The sequence below is a fragment of the Oncorhynchus mykiss genome, chromosome 5 (assembly GCF_057628025.1).
Source record: "Oncorhynchus mykiss isolate SJ-2025 chromosome 5, ASM5762802v1, whole genome shotgun sequence".
NCBI lineage: Eukaryota > Metazoa > Chordata > Actinopteri > Salmoniformes > Salmonidae > Oncorhynchus > Oncorhynchus mykiss.
In genome coordinates this window covers 95617513-95634404 of record NC_143026.1, presented here as the reverse complement: position 1 = coordinate 95634404, position 16892 = coordinate 95617513, and the positions used below count along the sequence as shown (strand labels likewise).

Here is a 16892-nt window from a genome sequence, read left to right as displayed (position 1 = left end):
CATAGACCTGGCCCGAGCGGGGGAATAGAGGTGAGATGGCCCAAAGACCTGGCCCGAGGGGGGAATAGAGGTGAGATGGCCTATAGACCTGGCCCGAGGGGGGAATAGAGGTGAGATGGCCCATAGACCTGGCCCGAGGGGGGAATAGAGGTGAGATGGCCCATAGACCTGGCCCGAGGGGAATAGAGGTGAGATGGCCCATAGACCTGGCCCGAGGGGGGAATAGAGGTGAGATGGCCCATAGACCTGGCCCGAGGGGGGAATAGAGGTGAGATGGCCCATAGACCTGGCCCGAGGGGGGAATAGAGGTGAGATGGCCCATAGACCTGGCCCGAGGGGGGAATAGAGGTGAGATGGACCATAGACCTGGCCCGAGCGGGGGAATAGAGGTGAGATGGACCATAGACCTGGCCCGAGGGGGGAATAGAGGTGAGATGGCCCATAGACCTGGCCCGAGGGGGGAATAGAGGTGAGATGGCCCATAGACCTGGCCCGAGGGGGGAATAGAGGTGAGATGGCCCATAGACCTGGCCCGAGGGGGGAATAGAGGTGAGATGGCCCATAGACCTGGCCCGAGGGGGGAATAGAGGTGAGATGGACCATAGACCTGGCCCGAGGGGGGAATAGAGGTGAGATGGCCCATAGACCTGGCCGGAGGGGGGAATAGAGGTGAGATGGCCCAAAGACCTGGCCCGAGGGGAATAGAGGTGAGATGGCCCATAGACCTGGCCCGAGGGGGGAATAGAGGTGAGATGGCCCATAGACCTGGCCGGAGGGGGGAATAGAGGTGAGATGGCCCAAAGACCTGGCCCGAGGGGGGAATAGAGGTGAGATGGCCCATAGACCTGGCCCGAGGGGAATAGAGGTGAGATGGCCCATAGACCTGGCCCGAGGGGAATAGAGGTGAGATGGCCCATAGACCTGGCCTGAGTGGGGAATAGAGGTGAGATGGCCCATAGACCTGGCCCGAGGGGGGAATAGAGGTGAGATGGCCCATAGACCTGGCCCGAGGGGGAATAGAGGTGAGATGGCCCATAGACCTGTTCCGAGCGGGGGGAGGGAGGGCACTGTGGACCTTGGGTCAGTCCCCTGGGTGATGATGAGCTAACAGGGTGGGTGGGGGGACCGTAGGTCTGGGCTGGCTGGGTAGGAGACTGACAGAGTGTCTAATCTATCCACACCTCATATATACCTGCTGAGGTGGGCAGAACAGGGGATTTTATCAACAGCAACACACCATTAAAGCAATTAAGAGTGGCGACTAAACAGCATCGCATGGCCCACCACTAGGCTACCATGGCCCACCACTAGGCTACCATGGCCCACCACTAGGCTACCATGGCCCACCACTAGGCTACCATGGCCCACCACTAGGCTACCATGGCCCACCACTAAGGTACCATGGCCCACCACTAGTCTACCATGGCCCACCACTAGTCTACCATGGCCCACCACTAGGCTACCATGGCCCACCACTAGGCTACCATGGCCCACCACTAAGCTACCATGGCCCACCACTAGGCTACCATGGCCCACCACTAAGCTACCATGGCCCACCACTAGGCTACCATGGCCCACCACAATCTGACGTGGAGCCTCCCTGGAGAAGGGGTAGAAGCTGATACCTCACATTGGGGTCTGCTTCCCAAATGGCACCCTATTCCCTACACATTTTTCAACCATGAGTTACATTTGATCATTTTACATCATTTAGCAGACACTCTTATTCAGAGTGAATTACAGGAGCCATTAGGGTTTAAGTGCCTTGCTCAAGGGCACATTGGCAGATTTTTCACTGAGATGGCTCCGGGATTCCAATCAGCAACCATTCGGTTACTGGCCCCACGCTCTTAACCGCTGGGCTACCTGCCACCCTATGGACTCGGGTCAAAAGTAGTGCACTATATAGGGAATAGGGTGCCGTTTGAGACGAAGCCAGAGGGGATGTAGGTGCACACTTTAATACCTACCACAAAACTTAAAAAGTGTTTCGCTGCGAAACATATCAGAGATCCTAAAGGAGATGTTAGATACCAGAGAGATTTGATTTACGACTTCACAATTAAAGTTCTCCAGCAACATTATTTAGAACACTTGATTTTAACGACACAATATGCATGATGGTTCATTTAAGCAATAAGGAGCGAGGGGGTATATGGCCACTATGCCACGGCTAAAGGCTTTCCTAAGAGTTCCTGGATACAGCCCTTAGAGCCTTGGTATATTGGCTAAATACAGTGGCTTGCGAAAGTATTCACCCCATTTGCATTTTTCCTATTTTGTTGCCTTACATCCTGGAATTAAAATAGATTTTGGGGGGGTTTGTATCATTTGATTTAAACAACATGCCTACCACTTTGAAGATGCTAAATATTTTTTATTGTGAAACAAACGATAAATAAGACAAAAAAACTGAAAACTTGAGTGTGCATAACTAAAGTCAATACTTTGTAGAGACACCTTTAGCAGGATTTACAGCTGCAAGTCTCTTGGGGTATGTTTCTATAAGCTTGGCACATCTAGCCACTGGGATTTTTGCCCATTCTTCAAGGCAAAACTGCTCCAGCTCCTTCAAGTTGGATGGGTTCCGCTGGTGTACAGCCATCTTTAAGTCATACCACAGACTTTCAACTAGAATGAGGTCTGGGCTATGACTAGGCATTTAAATGTTTCCTCTTAAACCACTCGAGTGTTGCTTTAGTAGTATGCTTAGGGTCATTGTCCTGCTGGAAGGTGAACCTCCATCCCTGTCTCAAATCTCTGGAAGACTGAAACAGGTTTCCCTCAAGAATTTCCCTGTACTTAGCTCCATCAATCATTCCTTCAATTCTGACAAGTTTCCCAGTCCCTGCCGATGGAAAAACATCCCCACAGCATGATGCTGCCACCACCATGCTTCAATGTGGGGATGGTGTTCTCTGGGTGATGAGAGGTGTTTGGTTTGCGTTGCGTTGGCAATAACGTTTGCGTTGATGGCCAAAAAGCTCAATTTGAGTCTCATCTTCCATATGTTTGGGGAGTCTCCCACATGCCTTTTGGTGAACACCAAACATCTTTGCTTATTTTTTTCTTTAATAAGCAATGGCTTTTTCCTGGCCATTCTTCAGTAAAGCCCAGCTCTGTGGAGTGTACGGCTTAAAGTGGTCCTATGGACAGATACTCCAATCTCCATTGTGGAGCTTTACAGCTCCTTCATGGTTATCTTTGGTCTCTTTGTTGCCTCTCTGATTAATGCCCTCCTTGCCTGGTCCGTGAGTTTTGGTGGGTGGCCCTCTCTTGGCAGGTTTGTTGTGGTGCCATATTCTTTCATTTTTTTAAATAATAGATTTAATGGTGCTCCGTGGGATGTTCAAAGTTTCAGATATATTTTCATAACCCAAACCTGATCTGTACTTCTACACAACTTTGTCCCTGACCTGTTTGGAGAGATCCTTGCTCTTCATGGTGCCGTTTGCTTGGTGCTGCCCTTTGCTTAGTGGTGTTGCAGACTCTGGGGCCTTTCAGAACAGGTGTATATATACTGAGATCATGTGACAGATCATGTGACACTTAGATTGTACACAGGTGGACTTTATTTAACTAATTATGTGACTTCTGAAGGTGATTGGTTGCACCAGATCTTATTTAGGGGCTTCATATCAGAGGGGGTGAATACACACCACTTTTATGTTTTACATTTTTATAATTTTTTTAAACAAGTTTTTTATTTTTTTTCACTTCACCAATTTGGACTATTTTGTGTATGTCCATTTCCTGAAATTTAAATTACAGGTTGTAATGAAACCAAATAGGAAAAAAACCAAGGGGGGTGAATACTTTTGCAAGGCACTGTATCATAAACCCCCGAGGTGCTATTATATTATTGCTATTATAAACTGGTTACCAACGTAATTAGAGCAGTAAAAATAAATGTTTTGTGATATCTGTGGTATACGGTCTGATATACCGTGGCTGTCAGCCAATCAGCATTCAAGGCCTGAACCACCCAGTATATCATCTTATTAAATAAACCATTAAGTAAATACTGTTGGCTAACTGGTATGATCCGTTTTGTGAATGCACCTCTACTCCTGTTGATCACATACCCCTTTTTCTTTCTGTTACTTATATGCAAATGATTTCTGTCTCTTCTCAAGAAAATTAGACATCTGTGAAGCAGTCTAAACCAAACATGTGGATGTGAATATCTTTGAGACATCTTAAAAGTCTCCAAACCCATTGGGAAAATATTGAATTCCGCCAAAGTTCTCTTTCAATATTCCTCTTATCATAGAAGCACTGTGGCGTTCAATAAATACAGTCAGTCTTGTGTGGCTGGATGAAAACTAATGGAACTCATTTTCCCCCCCTCTATTTGCAAAGCCCTATTGTGAGCAAGAGTGGTGAACTGACCCCAGATTAAAAACCCACAAGATGGGGTCTTAGATCTCAGCTGAAGTCCTCTATCTACACCCCCTCCACTTGGGACTAACAGTGTGTGTTAACAACAGTGCTATACAGTGGAAGCAGAGAGGAGTGGTCAAGTATAGGTAGATAGACTCGTCACCTGAACACTAACACTGGTGGGCTTTAGGAGAACAAATAGACACAGGTGTTTAGACCTAACAACCATTTTAGAAGCCATCTTATAAAGTGGGGAGAGTAGCAGATTGACACCAGACTGTCATCACACCAGACTTTCTTCACACCAGGAGACTGTCATCACACCAGACAGTCATCACACCAGACTGTCATCACACCAGGAGATGGCCATCACACCAGGAGACTGTCATCACACCAGACTGTCATCACACCAGGAAACTGTCATCACACCAGACTGTCATCACACCAGACTGTCATCACACCAGGAGACTGTCATCACACCAGACTGTCATCACACCAGACTGTCATCACACCAGACAGTCATCACACCAGGATGTCATCACACCAGGAGACTGTCATCACATCAGACTCTCATCACACCAGACTGTCATCACACCAGGAGACTGTCATCACACCAGACAGTCATTACATGGGCTTGCTCCTATCTATCTTTCCAATTTGGTCCTGCCGTACGTACCTACACGTACGCTACGGTCACAAGATGCAGGCCTCCTTACTGTCCCAAGAATTTCTAAGCAAACAGCTGGAGGGAATGGTCTGCCTGTCCATGTGAGTGACGCAGACTCGGTCTCAACCTTTAAGTCTTTATTGAAGACTCATCTATTCAGTAGGTCCTATGATTGAGTGTAGTCTGGCCCAGGGGTGTGAAGGTAAGGTGAATGGAAAGGCACTGGAGCAACGAACTACCCTTGCTGTCTCTGCCTGGCCGGTTCCCCTCTCTCCACTGGGATTCTCTGCCTCTAACCCTATTACAGGGGCTGAGTCACTGGCTTACTGGTGCTCTTCCATGCCGTACCTAGGAGGGGTGTGTCTCTTGAGTGGGTTGAGTCACTGACGTGAACTTCCTGTCCCGGTTAGCACCTCCCCTTGGGTTCGTGCCGTGGGGGAGATCTTCGTGGGCTATACTCGGCCTTGTCTCAGGATGGTAAGTTGGTGGTTGAAGATATCCCTCTAGTGGTATGGGGGCTGTGCTTTGGCAAAGTGGGTGGGGTTATGTCCTGCCTGTTTGACCCTGTCTGTGGGCATCGTCGGACGGGGCCACAGTGTCTCCCGACCCCTCCTGTCTCAGCCTCCAGTATTTATGCTGCAATAGTTTTGTGTCAGGGGGTTTGGGTCAGTCTGTTATATCTGGAGTATTTCTCCTGTCTTATCCAGTGTCCTGTGTGAATTTAGGTATGATCTCTAATTCTCTCTCTTTCTCTCTCTCTCTCCCTCTCTCTCTCTTTCTCTCTGAGGACCTGAACCCTAGGACCATGCCCCAGGACTACCTGGCCAGATGACTCCTTGCTGTCCCCAGTCCACCTGGTCGTGCTGCTGCTCCAGTTTCAACTGTTCTGCCTGCGGCTATGGAACCTTGACCTGTTCACAGGACGTGCTACCTGTCCCAGACCTGCTTTTTTCAACTCTCTAGAGACAGCAGGAGTGGTGGAGATACTCTGAATGATCAGCTATGAAAAGCCAACTGACATTTACTCCTTAGGTGCTGACCTGTTGCACCCTCGACAACCACTGTGATTATTATTATTTGACCCTGCTTGTCATCTATGAACATTTGAACATCTTGGCCATGTTCTGTTATAATCTCCACCCGGCACAGCCCGAAGAGGACTGGCCACCCCTCATAGCCTGGTTCCTCTCTAGGTTTCTTCCTAGGTTCTGGCCTTTCTAGGGAGTTTTTCCTAGAGACCGTGCTTCTACACCTGCATTGCTTGCTGTTTGGGGTTTTAGGCTGGGTTTCTGTACAGCACTTTGAGATATCAGCTGATGAAAGAAGGGCTTTATAAATACATTTGATTGATCACACCAGACTGTCATCACACCTGGAGACTGTCATCACACCAGACTGTCATCACACCAGGAGACTGTCATCACACCAGGAGACTGTCATCACACCAGACTGTCATCTTTACAGACAAACTAATGGAACCAATAAACTAGCAAACAAATAAATATACTGTCCTTTATGTTTAGTGTCATTAGCAGACAGTTAGGAACTGTTCAACTGCACAGAAAGCATATTACAAAAATATCTTAATGACAATTTTGGTAAAACTACGAGATAAAAGAAATGTGACTGAAATCCAGAAAGATTGACGTTAAGTAGGACTGTAATACAACTATATTCTAGCCTCTACAGAAACAATTTGACTTGCTCAAGGTGACGCGATATTTGAAAAGGAATTATATAATCCTGAAATAAACAAACAAAACCCTTACTGACTATAATGACAGTCACTAGTTGTCACGGCCATTATCTGTCATTAGGAAAGAAGGAAACATAGATAACTTTCTATCATGTCATTTCTTTCTCGAAGACCAGAAGGTATTATTTGCTTTTCCAGATGGTTATTATAGCAGAGAATCAACCCTTATTTAATGCCTATGTCACACCTTGTAATTCTAACTGCCAAAACATATGTAAACCCTACATTTCTGGTTCCAGTAAATTATATAGTGGCTCCATTTTGGACAAACCAAAATAAATAAGTTGTCCCCATGTAGCTTACTCATACAAACATTTTACGTTCTTTAAATTATTCCATTTAACCATCTTGAACTATGATACATTATTTTGGGCTATATTGTTTCCATACAAAGGGACAATTTCCTGTTCATAAGCTCCAATAGTTCTACTCCATAATGCTCATCAAATCACAGCTCCCCATCTCCAGATCCACCCCTCAATCACAACCACCATTTTATCTACTGTCTCCAAAATAAATCAAACACAGAAAAACGACAAACTCACACAATAAAGTTGCAAGACAATTTGGGGAGACGAATCAGAGATTATTATATTAATTTACATTTCTGTAATGTAACAATTAGGCAATCAAAAAAACACACAGCCTTAAATCACAGTAAAGCAATACAATCCATGCCATAATTAATGAACCCTCATCGTCTTGTCTAATGAATGTTAAAACACTGATGGAACTATTAGAGCTATAGTGACTATTGGAGCTAATGTAACTATTAGAGCTATAGTAACCATTGGAGCTAATGTAACTATTAGAGCTATAGTAACTATTGGAGCTATTGTAACTATTAGAGCTAATGGAACTACAGGAGCTAATGGAACTACAGGAGCTAATGGAACTACAGGAGCTAATGGAACTACAGGAGATAATGGAACTACAGGAGATAATGGAACAACAGGAGCTAATGGAAGTACAGGAGCTAATGGAACTACAGGAGATAATGGAACAACAGGAGCTAATGGAACTACAGGAGATAATGGAACTATTGAAGCTAATGGAACTATTGAAGCTAATGGAACTACAGGAGATAATGGAACTATTGGAGATAATGGAGCTAATGGAACTACTAGAGATAATGGATATATTGGAGATAATGGAGATAATGGAACTATTGAAGCTAATGGAACTATTGAAGCTAATGGAACTATTGAAGCTAATGGAACTATTGGAGATAATGGAACTACATGAGCTAATGGAACTATTGAAGCTAATGGAACTATTGAAGCTAATGGAACTACTGGAGATAATGGAACTATTGAAGCTAATGGAACTATTGAAGATAATGGAACTACTGGAGATAATGGAACTACATGAGCTAATGGAACTATTGAAGCTAATGGAACTACTGGAGATAATGGAACTATTGAAGCTAATGGAACTATTGAAGCTAATGGAACTATTGAAGCTAATGGAACTATTGAAGATAATGGAACTACTGGAGATAATGGAACTATTGAAGATAATGGAACTACTGGAGCTAATGGAACTATTGGAGATAATGGATCTATTGGAGATAATGGAGCTAATGGAACTATGGTGAGTCAGTAGTTGTGACTCCAGATGTTAACAGGGCTAATGGCAGAGTGCAGGGCCACATCTCAACAGGACAGGGTAGCGGAGCAGAGCAGCCATTTCACACAGCGCCTCTTCCTCTATTCAACAAACACTCCAGGTGTTTACATTCCCCTGCACACACACACTCACACACACACACACAACGCTGCACACACGCAGATAAACACATACAAAGCCACTGAATCGAAACACAAACGAAAAGTAATCTGCTGCCTAAACATCTTTCTCCATTTGTTTTTCTGTGAGTGCCACAGACAGATTTTAAATAATCACTTTGTTTTTAACTATTTCAACTTTTTCAAATTCCTTCTTTATGTTAAAGCCCCTATTCCACCACTAAGCCCTAAGCCGCCAATAAACTCCGACACCAAATCACATCAAAAAGATTTAACGGGGTGAAAATGTTCAAATATGAAAATGGCAGTAACACTACTAATAAGGTATTGATATATTTAGCATTTCTCCAGTCCCACTCCCACCATGGAGCTCCAGAAGCTCCATGGAGCCAAGGGGACGTTAGCGGTCCCTGATGCCCCAGTAGGAGCCTCCTCCCTGGGCCTTACCTCGCTGTACGACGTGGGCGTCCCCGTCTCCAGATACAACATGTTGGCGCTGAGGTTGAGCAGTGCTGTGTGCTCCACTGACTCCAGGATGAACCTCTGGTCCCTGTCTCAGTCTGAATGAACGAGTGGCTATGAGGACTATGGATGACAACAGGACAGGACAGGCAAAGAGTCTCTATAGGAATCTATGGGAAGGAGATATATACCAGGGGGGGGGGGGGGGGGGGGGTTGAGAACAGGAGAGGAGGAGGGGTCTGAGGAGCTACCTGTCCAATACCTGGGGTGGTGAGTCCACACCCATCTCCTTGACTACCTCTCTCTCTCTGCTAAGACAGACAAACAGCTCACTCAGTTAATTCCATTCAATACAATCAGGACAGTTAATACAGCTCACTCAGTTAATTCCATTCAATACAATCAGGACAGTTAATACAGCTCACTTAGTTAATTCCATTCAATACAATCAGGACAGTTAATACAGCTCACTTAGTTAATTCCATTCACTACAATCAGGACAGTTACTACAGTGATTGCTTTCAATGCAACCTGATTTATATCAATTTACTGTACATTTCAGTTAGTCCTGTCATGTTCTGAGGTTAAAACAACACCTCTGATTTGATACATTATCCACTTCTCTGTTGTTCAGAACAACTCAAAGTGACAAGTCATAGCTGTGAATATCCACACAGACTGGTACATTCTAATGTCCTTAAATGCTACCAATGCTGAATGGAACTGAACTGACGTCTACTAGCTGAACGAGGCTACTGAATAGCACACTGAAGAGGCTAATGAATAGCACACTGAAGAGGCTAATGAATAGCACACTGAAGAGGCTAATGAATAGCACACTGAAGAGGGTAATGAATAGCACACTGAAGAGGCTAATGAATAGCACATTGAAGAGGCTAATGAATAGCACACTGAAGAGGCTAATGAATAGCACACTGAAGAGGCTAATGAATAGGACACTGAGGAGGCTAATGAATAGCACATTGAAGAGGCTAATGAATAGCAGATTGAAGAGGCTAATGAATAGCACATTGAAGAGGCTAATGAATAGCACATTGAAGAGGCTAATGAATAGCACACTGAAGAGGCTAATGAATAGCACACTGAAGAGGCTAATGAATAGGACACTGAGGAGGCTAATGAATAGCACATTGAAGAGGCTAATGAATAGCAGATTGAAGAGGCTAATGAATAGCACATTGAAGAGGCTAATGAATAGCACATTGAAGAGGCTAATGAATAGCACACTGAAGGGGCTAATTACACATGAACGCTATATTGAAGCCGTGAGCATTTCCTCTTCACTGAGCCATTTACTGTTTCTCCTATTACATGAACCTTCATTTGTCATTTAAACAAAGACATTTGAGAAGTTATAATAGTTTATAAGTTTAAGATTCAGTATATGATATAGACAGAACCTGAGAGCAGAATCGAGGCCAGAGGTACAAGTGAAGAAGGGTTGGCAAAGCAAAGGATAAATAAGATATTGAAATGCATGTGAAATCAAAAAGTAAAACTTAATTTGACAATTGTATATATTTGAGCTATATATTAGAGTTTTTAGATCCTGAAAAGGTTTTATATATAATGATAAGTAGTTTTCATAGCTTAAGAATGGCTAACACAACTTACAAATGACCACGACTAACCGGTAACCTCGCACATAGACGCGGTACCGGTACCCCCTGTATACTGTATATACACTTATTGTATTTGGCGCAGGTGACTAATAAAGTTTGATTTGACAGTGAAAAAAACTGTAAACAAACGTTACCATTATGCTCGTAGGTAATCAGATCTGTAGTTAGCTAGGCCTACACGTTAACATTATCAAGTGCTAGGCTAAATTGAAGACAGTACTGCAACCTGAGTGGCTGGAGGTATTATAGGAGGGGTGGTTGATGACAGTGCAGGGTAAGTGGGGTGGAGGTGGGGTAAATTCTATTCCTGCAGGACAAGAAGGGGAAAGTCTCTCTGACCCCGAAGTTAAACTCTTTCAAAGCAGTCACTAATACTCACTCCTATATAACCTGGAGTCATCTGGAGTGATCGTCTGCAGTCAGCAGCCACACCCAAACAGGTCACCTAGGGATGGAAATTAAGCTAGCCCTCTAGCCTGAGGCTAGCACCTTTTTTTTAGTACAGGCTAGTAAAACACGTACCAAACTAATAACTCAAATTTTGCCAAACTAGCACACTGAAAACATTGCATAGAATTTTAGACTGTAGACAGGCCAACCCGGGCCAGTAGAAATATCCCTGACTGGTCAGTACCCAAGATGTTAAAGCTCCACACCCAGCCCTGGACCCTGGACCCTGAACCCTGAACCCTGAACCCTGGACCCTGGACCCTGAACCCTGGACCCTGAACCCTGAACCCTGAACCCTGGACCCTGGACCCTGAACCCTGGACCCTGAACGCTGAACCCTGAACCCTGGGGCTACAGACCTACAGGTCAACCTGGCCTGGCTGCAAAGTAGAGGGACACTTTAAACCAAATGGACCCTATTATTTGTTTATGTTATAGCCTCCCTCCTCCCTCCCTTGGTACGGTGGCCTCATCTCATTCAAGGATTCGTCTCTTTTGAAACGGGTAATTAGTTGAGCTAGCTAAACAAACTTCTAATTATGTTAACACAACAGCAGGCGGCATGTTGAATAGAGGTTATGTTAGTGGTTTCTGAATACCCAGGAGAGTTGGAGCAGTACTAGTGTGTTTTCATGGGTAATACAGAGAATACAGCTGGTTTAAGACAAGCAGACGGCTGTGTAGAGAATACAGCTGGTTTAAGACAAGCAGACAGCTGTGTAGAGAATACAGCTGGTTTAAGACAAGCAGACGGCTGTGTAGAGAATACAGCTGGTTTAAGACAAGCAGACAGCTGTGTAGAGAATAGTTCAGATTTGTCTACATATTGAAAAGTCCAGTAATGATCCTGCTGACTAAGGTAAATGTCACTCTGCTCTCATCGTTTGTAACCTTCAAGTCACTTGAATGACCTTTATAACACAAAGCCAAATGTAACTGTACAAGTCAAGGACACCGAGGTGAGTCTGCTTATCCACATGATCTCTGTAGCCAGTCCAGAAACGAGAAGAATGGGCACGAGTCTAACTATTAACTTTTAACATTAGACCTCCTAGTCAATAGAAGGATAAGGTGACATGGTTAAAGTGTCACCTCAGGTGACTCTGGTGACACAGCAGCACAAAGGGAGCAGAGCCCTAAACCTGATCCTCGCAATAATCACAAATTACAGCACAGCTGTGGTGACGAGGGGGGTTCAATCTCTGACAGAGGACCAGTCTTCAGGGGACTACTGCTTACTGTTATCAGCAGGGCAGAATATGTTATTGGGGGTGACATTTAAAGAAATTACAATTCAATCAAATACATCAATAATACATTTTCATATTTCGGCAACAGGAAGTAGATCAGTGATGAAAGCTTGAGTTACTTCTAAACGGTAGTAGGAACAGGAAGTAGATCAGTGATGAAAGCTTGAGTTACTTCTAAATGGTAGTAGGAACAGGAAGTAGATCAGTGATGAAAGCTTGAGTTACTTCTAAACGGTAGTAGGAACAGGAAGTAGATCAGTGATTAAAGCTTGAGTTACTTCTAAACGGTAGTAGGAACAGGATGTAGATCAGTGATTAAAGCTTGAGTTACTTCTAAACAGTAGTAGGAACAGGAAGTAGATCAGTGATGAAAGCTTGAGTTACTTCTAAACGGTAGTAGGAACAGGATGTAGATCAGTGATTAAAGCTTGAGTTACTTCTAAACGGTAGTAGGAACAGGAAGTAGATCAGTGATTAAAGCTTGAGTTACTTCTAAATGGTAGTAGGAACAGGATGTAGATCAGTGATGAAAGCTTGAGTTACTTCTAAATGGTAGTAGGAACAGGAAGTAGATCAGTGATGAAAGCTTGAGTTACTTCTAAACGGTAGTAGGAACAGGAAGTAGATCAGTGATTAAAGCTTGAGTTACTTCTAAACGGTAGTAGGAACAGGATGTAGATCAGTGATTAAAGCTTGAGTTACTTCTAAACAGTAGTAGGAACAGGAAGTAGATCAGTGATGAAAGCTTGAGTTACATCTAAACGGTAGTAGGAACAGGATGTAGATCAGTGATTAAAGCTTGAGTTACTTCTAAACGGTAGTAGGAACAGGAAGTAGATCAGTGATTAAAGCTTGAGTTACTTCTAAATGGTAGTAGGAACAGGATGTAGATCAGTGATGAAAGCTTGAGTTACTTCTAAATGGTAGTAGGAACAGGATGTAGATCAGTGATTAAAGCTTGAGTTACTTCTAAATGGTAGTAGGAACAGGATGTAGATCAGTGATTAAAGCTTGAGTTACTTCTAAATGGTAGTAGGAACAGGATGTAGATCAGTGATTAAAGCTTGAGTTACTTCTAAACAGTAGTAGGAACAGGAAGTAGATCAGTGATTAAAGCTTGAGTTACTTCTAAACGGTAGTAGGAACAGGATGTAGATCAGTGATTAAAGCTTGAGTTACTTCTAAACGGTAGTAGGAACAGGAAGTAGATCAGTGATTAAAGCTTGAGTTACTTCTAAATGGTAGTAGGAACAGGATGTAGATCAGTGATGAAAGCTTGAGTTACTTCTAAATGGTAGTAGGAACAGGATGTAGATCAGTGATGAAAGCTTGAGTTACTTCTAAATGGTAGTAGGAACAGGATGTAGATCAGTGATTAAAGCTTGAGTTACTTCTAAATGGTAGTAGGAACAGGATGTAGATCAGTGATTAAAGCTTGAGTTACTTCTAAATGGTAGTAGGAACAGGATGTAGATCAGTGATTAAAGCTTGAGTTACTTCTAAATGGTAGTAGGAACAGGATGTAGATCAGTGATTAAAGCTTGAGTTACTTCTAAACAGTAGTAGGAACAGGAAGTAGATCAGTGATTAAAGCTTGAGTTACTTCTAAATGGTAGTAGGAACAGGAAGTAGATCAGTGATTAAAGCTTGAGTTACTTCTAAATGGTAGTAGGAACAGGAAGTAGATCAGTGATTAAAGCTTGAGTTACTTCTAAATGGTAGTAGGAGCAGGATGGACATCAGTGATTAAAGCTTGAGTTACTTCTAAACAGTAGTAGGAAGAGGAAGTAGATCAGTGATTAAAGCTTGAGTTACTTCTAAACGGTAGTAGGTAAACTACTCACTGTGTACAAACTGGTTGAAACAACGTTGTTTCAATGTAATTTGTCAACGTATACTGTAAAATACATTCGATTTGAAAAAAGTACTGTTGTTTTGAGGGAGAGATTTTCAGGGTGAAATTTCTACCACAGGAATATGTCATCATTAGGGTGATCGCATATAAAATAGCCAAATGTGGGACAACAGGATGATTTTGCGGGACACTGTAGCCTACATGAAGACCCTCCTGCTCACGGAGTAGTGCCAAGGAGACCCTCATAAGTTTGATGAAATGACCTTAAATATTTAATTCTAATATAGCTATGTACAGGGCCTTCAGAAAGTATTCAGACCCTTTGACTTATTCCACATTTTGTTGTGTTACAACCTGAATTCAAAATGGATGAAATAGTTATCTTTTTTTTTTCTTCTCTTATCTACTTACACACAATACTCCATAAAGATAAATTGAAAACATGTTTTTAGACATTTTTTTTGCAAATGTATTGAAAAATAAAATACAGAAATGTCCATAATTCTTCACACCCCTGAGTCAATATTTTATAGAAGCACCTTTGGCAGTCAGTACAGCTGTGAGTCTTTCTGGGTAAGTGTCTAAGAGTGATTACAGCTGTGAGTCTTTCTGGGTGAGTCTCTAAGAGATTTCCACACCTGGATTGTGCAATATTTGCCCATAATTTTTTTCAGAATTCTTCAAGCTTTGTCCAATTGGTTGTTGATCATTGCGAGACAACTATTTTCAGGCCTTACTATATAGATTTTCAAGTAGATCTAAGTCAACTCAGGAACATTCACTGTCTTCATGGCAACCATCTCCAGTGTATATGTGGCCTTGTGTTTTAGGTTATTGACCTGCTGAAAGGTGAATTCCTCTCCCAGTGTCTCGTGAAAAGCAGACTTTTCCTCTAGGGTTTTGCCTGTGCCTAGCTCCATTCAGTTTATTTTTATTATCCTGAAAAACTCATCAGCCCTTAATGATGACAAGCATACCCTTAACATGATGCAGACACCACTATGCTTAAAAATATGGATAGTGGTACTAAGTAATGTGTTACATTGGATTTTTCCCAAACATAACACTTTGTATTCAGGACCAAAAATTTATATTTTTTTCTTGTGTACAGCAGGTGTCAAGTAAAAGCCATTAAAAAACGTTTAATTAAACTTTTAACGACTTTGCGGCCAGGCATATCCTATTAGGTTTGTTTTTACAAAAAAAGTGGGCGTACACCTGGCTCAAACTGCCCATTGATTGGATGCTGTATACAGCGTTTAACATATTAAAACAAAACATATATATATATTTGTCCAACCTTTGTTGCTATGGTTGCAGATGTGCATAATATGCTGAGACCCTAATCAAAAAAGTATTCAATAACACCCAAATAACAAAGACTTAGCTACAGGCTGTTGTAACATTTAAACTAAAAACATGTTTCACTGCATGGATCACCGGTGCGGTTGAATGCAGCATTTGCTGTATGGCGCAATCAACATGTATTGTAGTTGTGTAGCCAGCCTAGACTACTGCTCAAATGTTTCTGTAATAGGCCTGCCTATGTGTTTCTTCTTTTACAGTTTTAGTGGTTATTCACTATGAAGCTTTAAAAAACCGAAGCCAGACTGCAACATTTTAGTAGAACTGTGTCATGTGTCTGTACACTGTCCCTCCGCCGCGCGCTGTAAAGCAGGACAGCAGCGCAGTTGAAGTTTAATTCATCAATGTGAGAGTTTAAGGATGACTCAGCTGTTGACTCATTTATACTCGTTTGTTTGTCCTATTGTCCTTTAGTCGTAATTTATACCCGCGTGTGAATCATTTATCTTATACCTTTTTGACAACCAAGACGCCATTTTCTGTAGACTACAGCAAAGACCCGTTGGAACCGAAACTTGGCACGGACATTTCGCCTACAACACGTTTAAACTTTCGGGCCGGTAGACGATTCGTTCAGTGCCACTGATTTGCGATGATATGATACAGTTAGCTCGTGTGGGTGTGTGGCAATACACTGCTGTTTGGCGTGCAGCACGTTGGCAGGGCTTCCTGTATGCAAGCAAAGTGTAATTAATAACTTCACCATGCCCAAAGGGATATTCAATGCCTGCTTTTTTTTTTTTAACCAATAGGTGCCCGTCTTTGCAAAGCATTGCAAAACCTCCCAGGTCTTTCTGGTTGAATCTGTTTGAAATTCACTGCTCATCAGGGACCTTACAGATAAGTGTACGTGTAGGGTACAGAGATGGGGTAGCCACTCAAAAACCATGTTAAACACTATTATTGCACACAGAGTGAGTCCCTGCAACTTATTATGTGATTTGTTAAACAAATGTTTACTCGTGAGCTTATTTAGGCTTGCCATAACAAAGGGGTTGAATACTGATTGACTCAAAGACATTTTAAAGACAGTTGAGTCTTGACAGGGTTTGGAACATACGTAGCAAGTTTAGTTGCTATATCATTTTCCTGTGTCTGATGTCTACACATTTATATGCTAGACAACGCCCACATGGCTGTTTATTGGTCAATGTAACTTAGTTTAACATAAAAAAAGAAAAAAACATAAAAAAATGTTGAAATCCCGATAAAAAAATAAATAAATCCAAAATGGCGGGAAATCCATCATGGCAGATTTGAGGTAAATATCTTCTGTGTAAGAAGAGTGACCTATGTACCAACTGTCACAACTC

At 42.8% G+C, this 16892-nt stretch overlaps 1 protein-coding gene across 8 annotated transcripts in view; it reads right to left on the bottom strand.

Moving 5' to 3' along the window:
* Positions 1–16892, bottom strand: part of LOC110490603 (tumor protein 63) — a 167386-nt gene that overhangs the window by 65833 nt on the left and 84661 nt on the right. For 2 of the 8 annotated variants that reach the window (XM_090236490.1, XM_090236492.1), the window contains exon 1: positions 9002–9275. The exons of 4 other annotated variants lie outside the window; for them this stretch is intronic. In XM_090236490.1, coding sequence (XP_090092616.1) covers positions 9002–9043 — 42 coding nt within the window. In that variant the 5' untranslated portion in view covers positions 9044–9275. Of the gene's footprint in view, positions 1–9001; positions 9276–16892 lie in introns of those variants that run through there. 2 more of the 8 variants (XM_090236491.1, XM_090236489.1) reach the window with 2 other exon arrangements.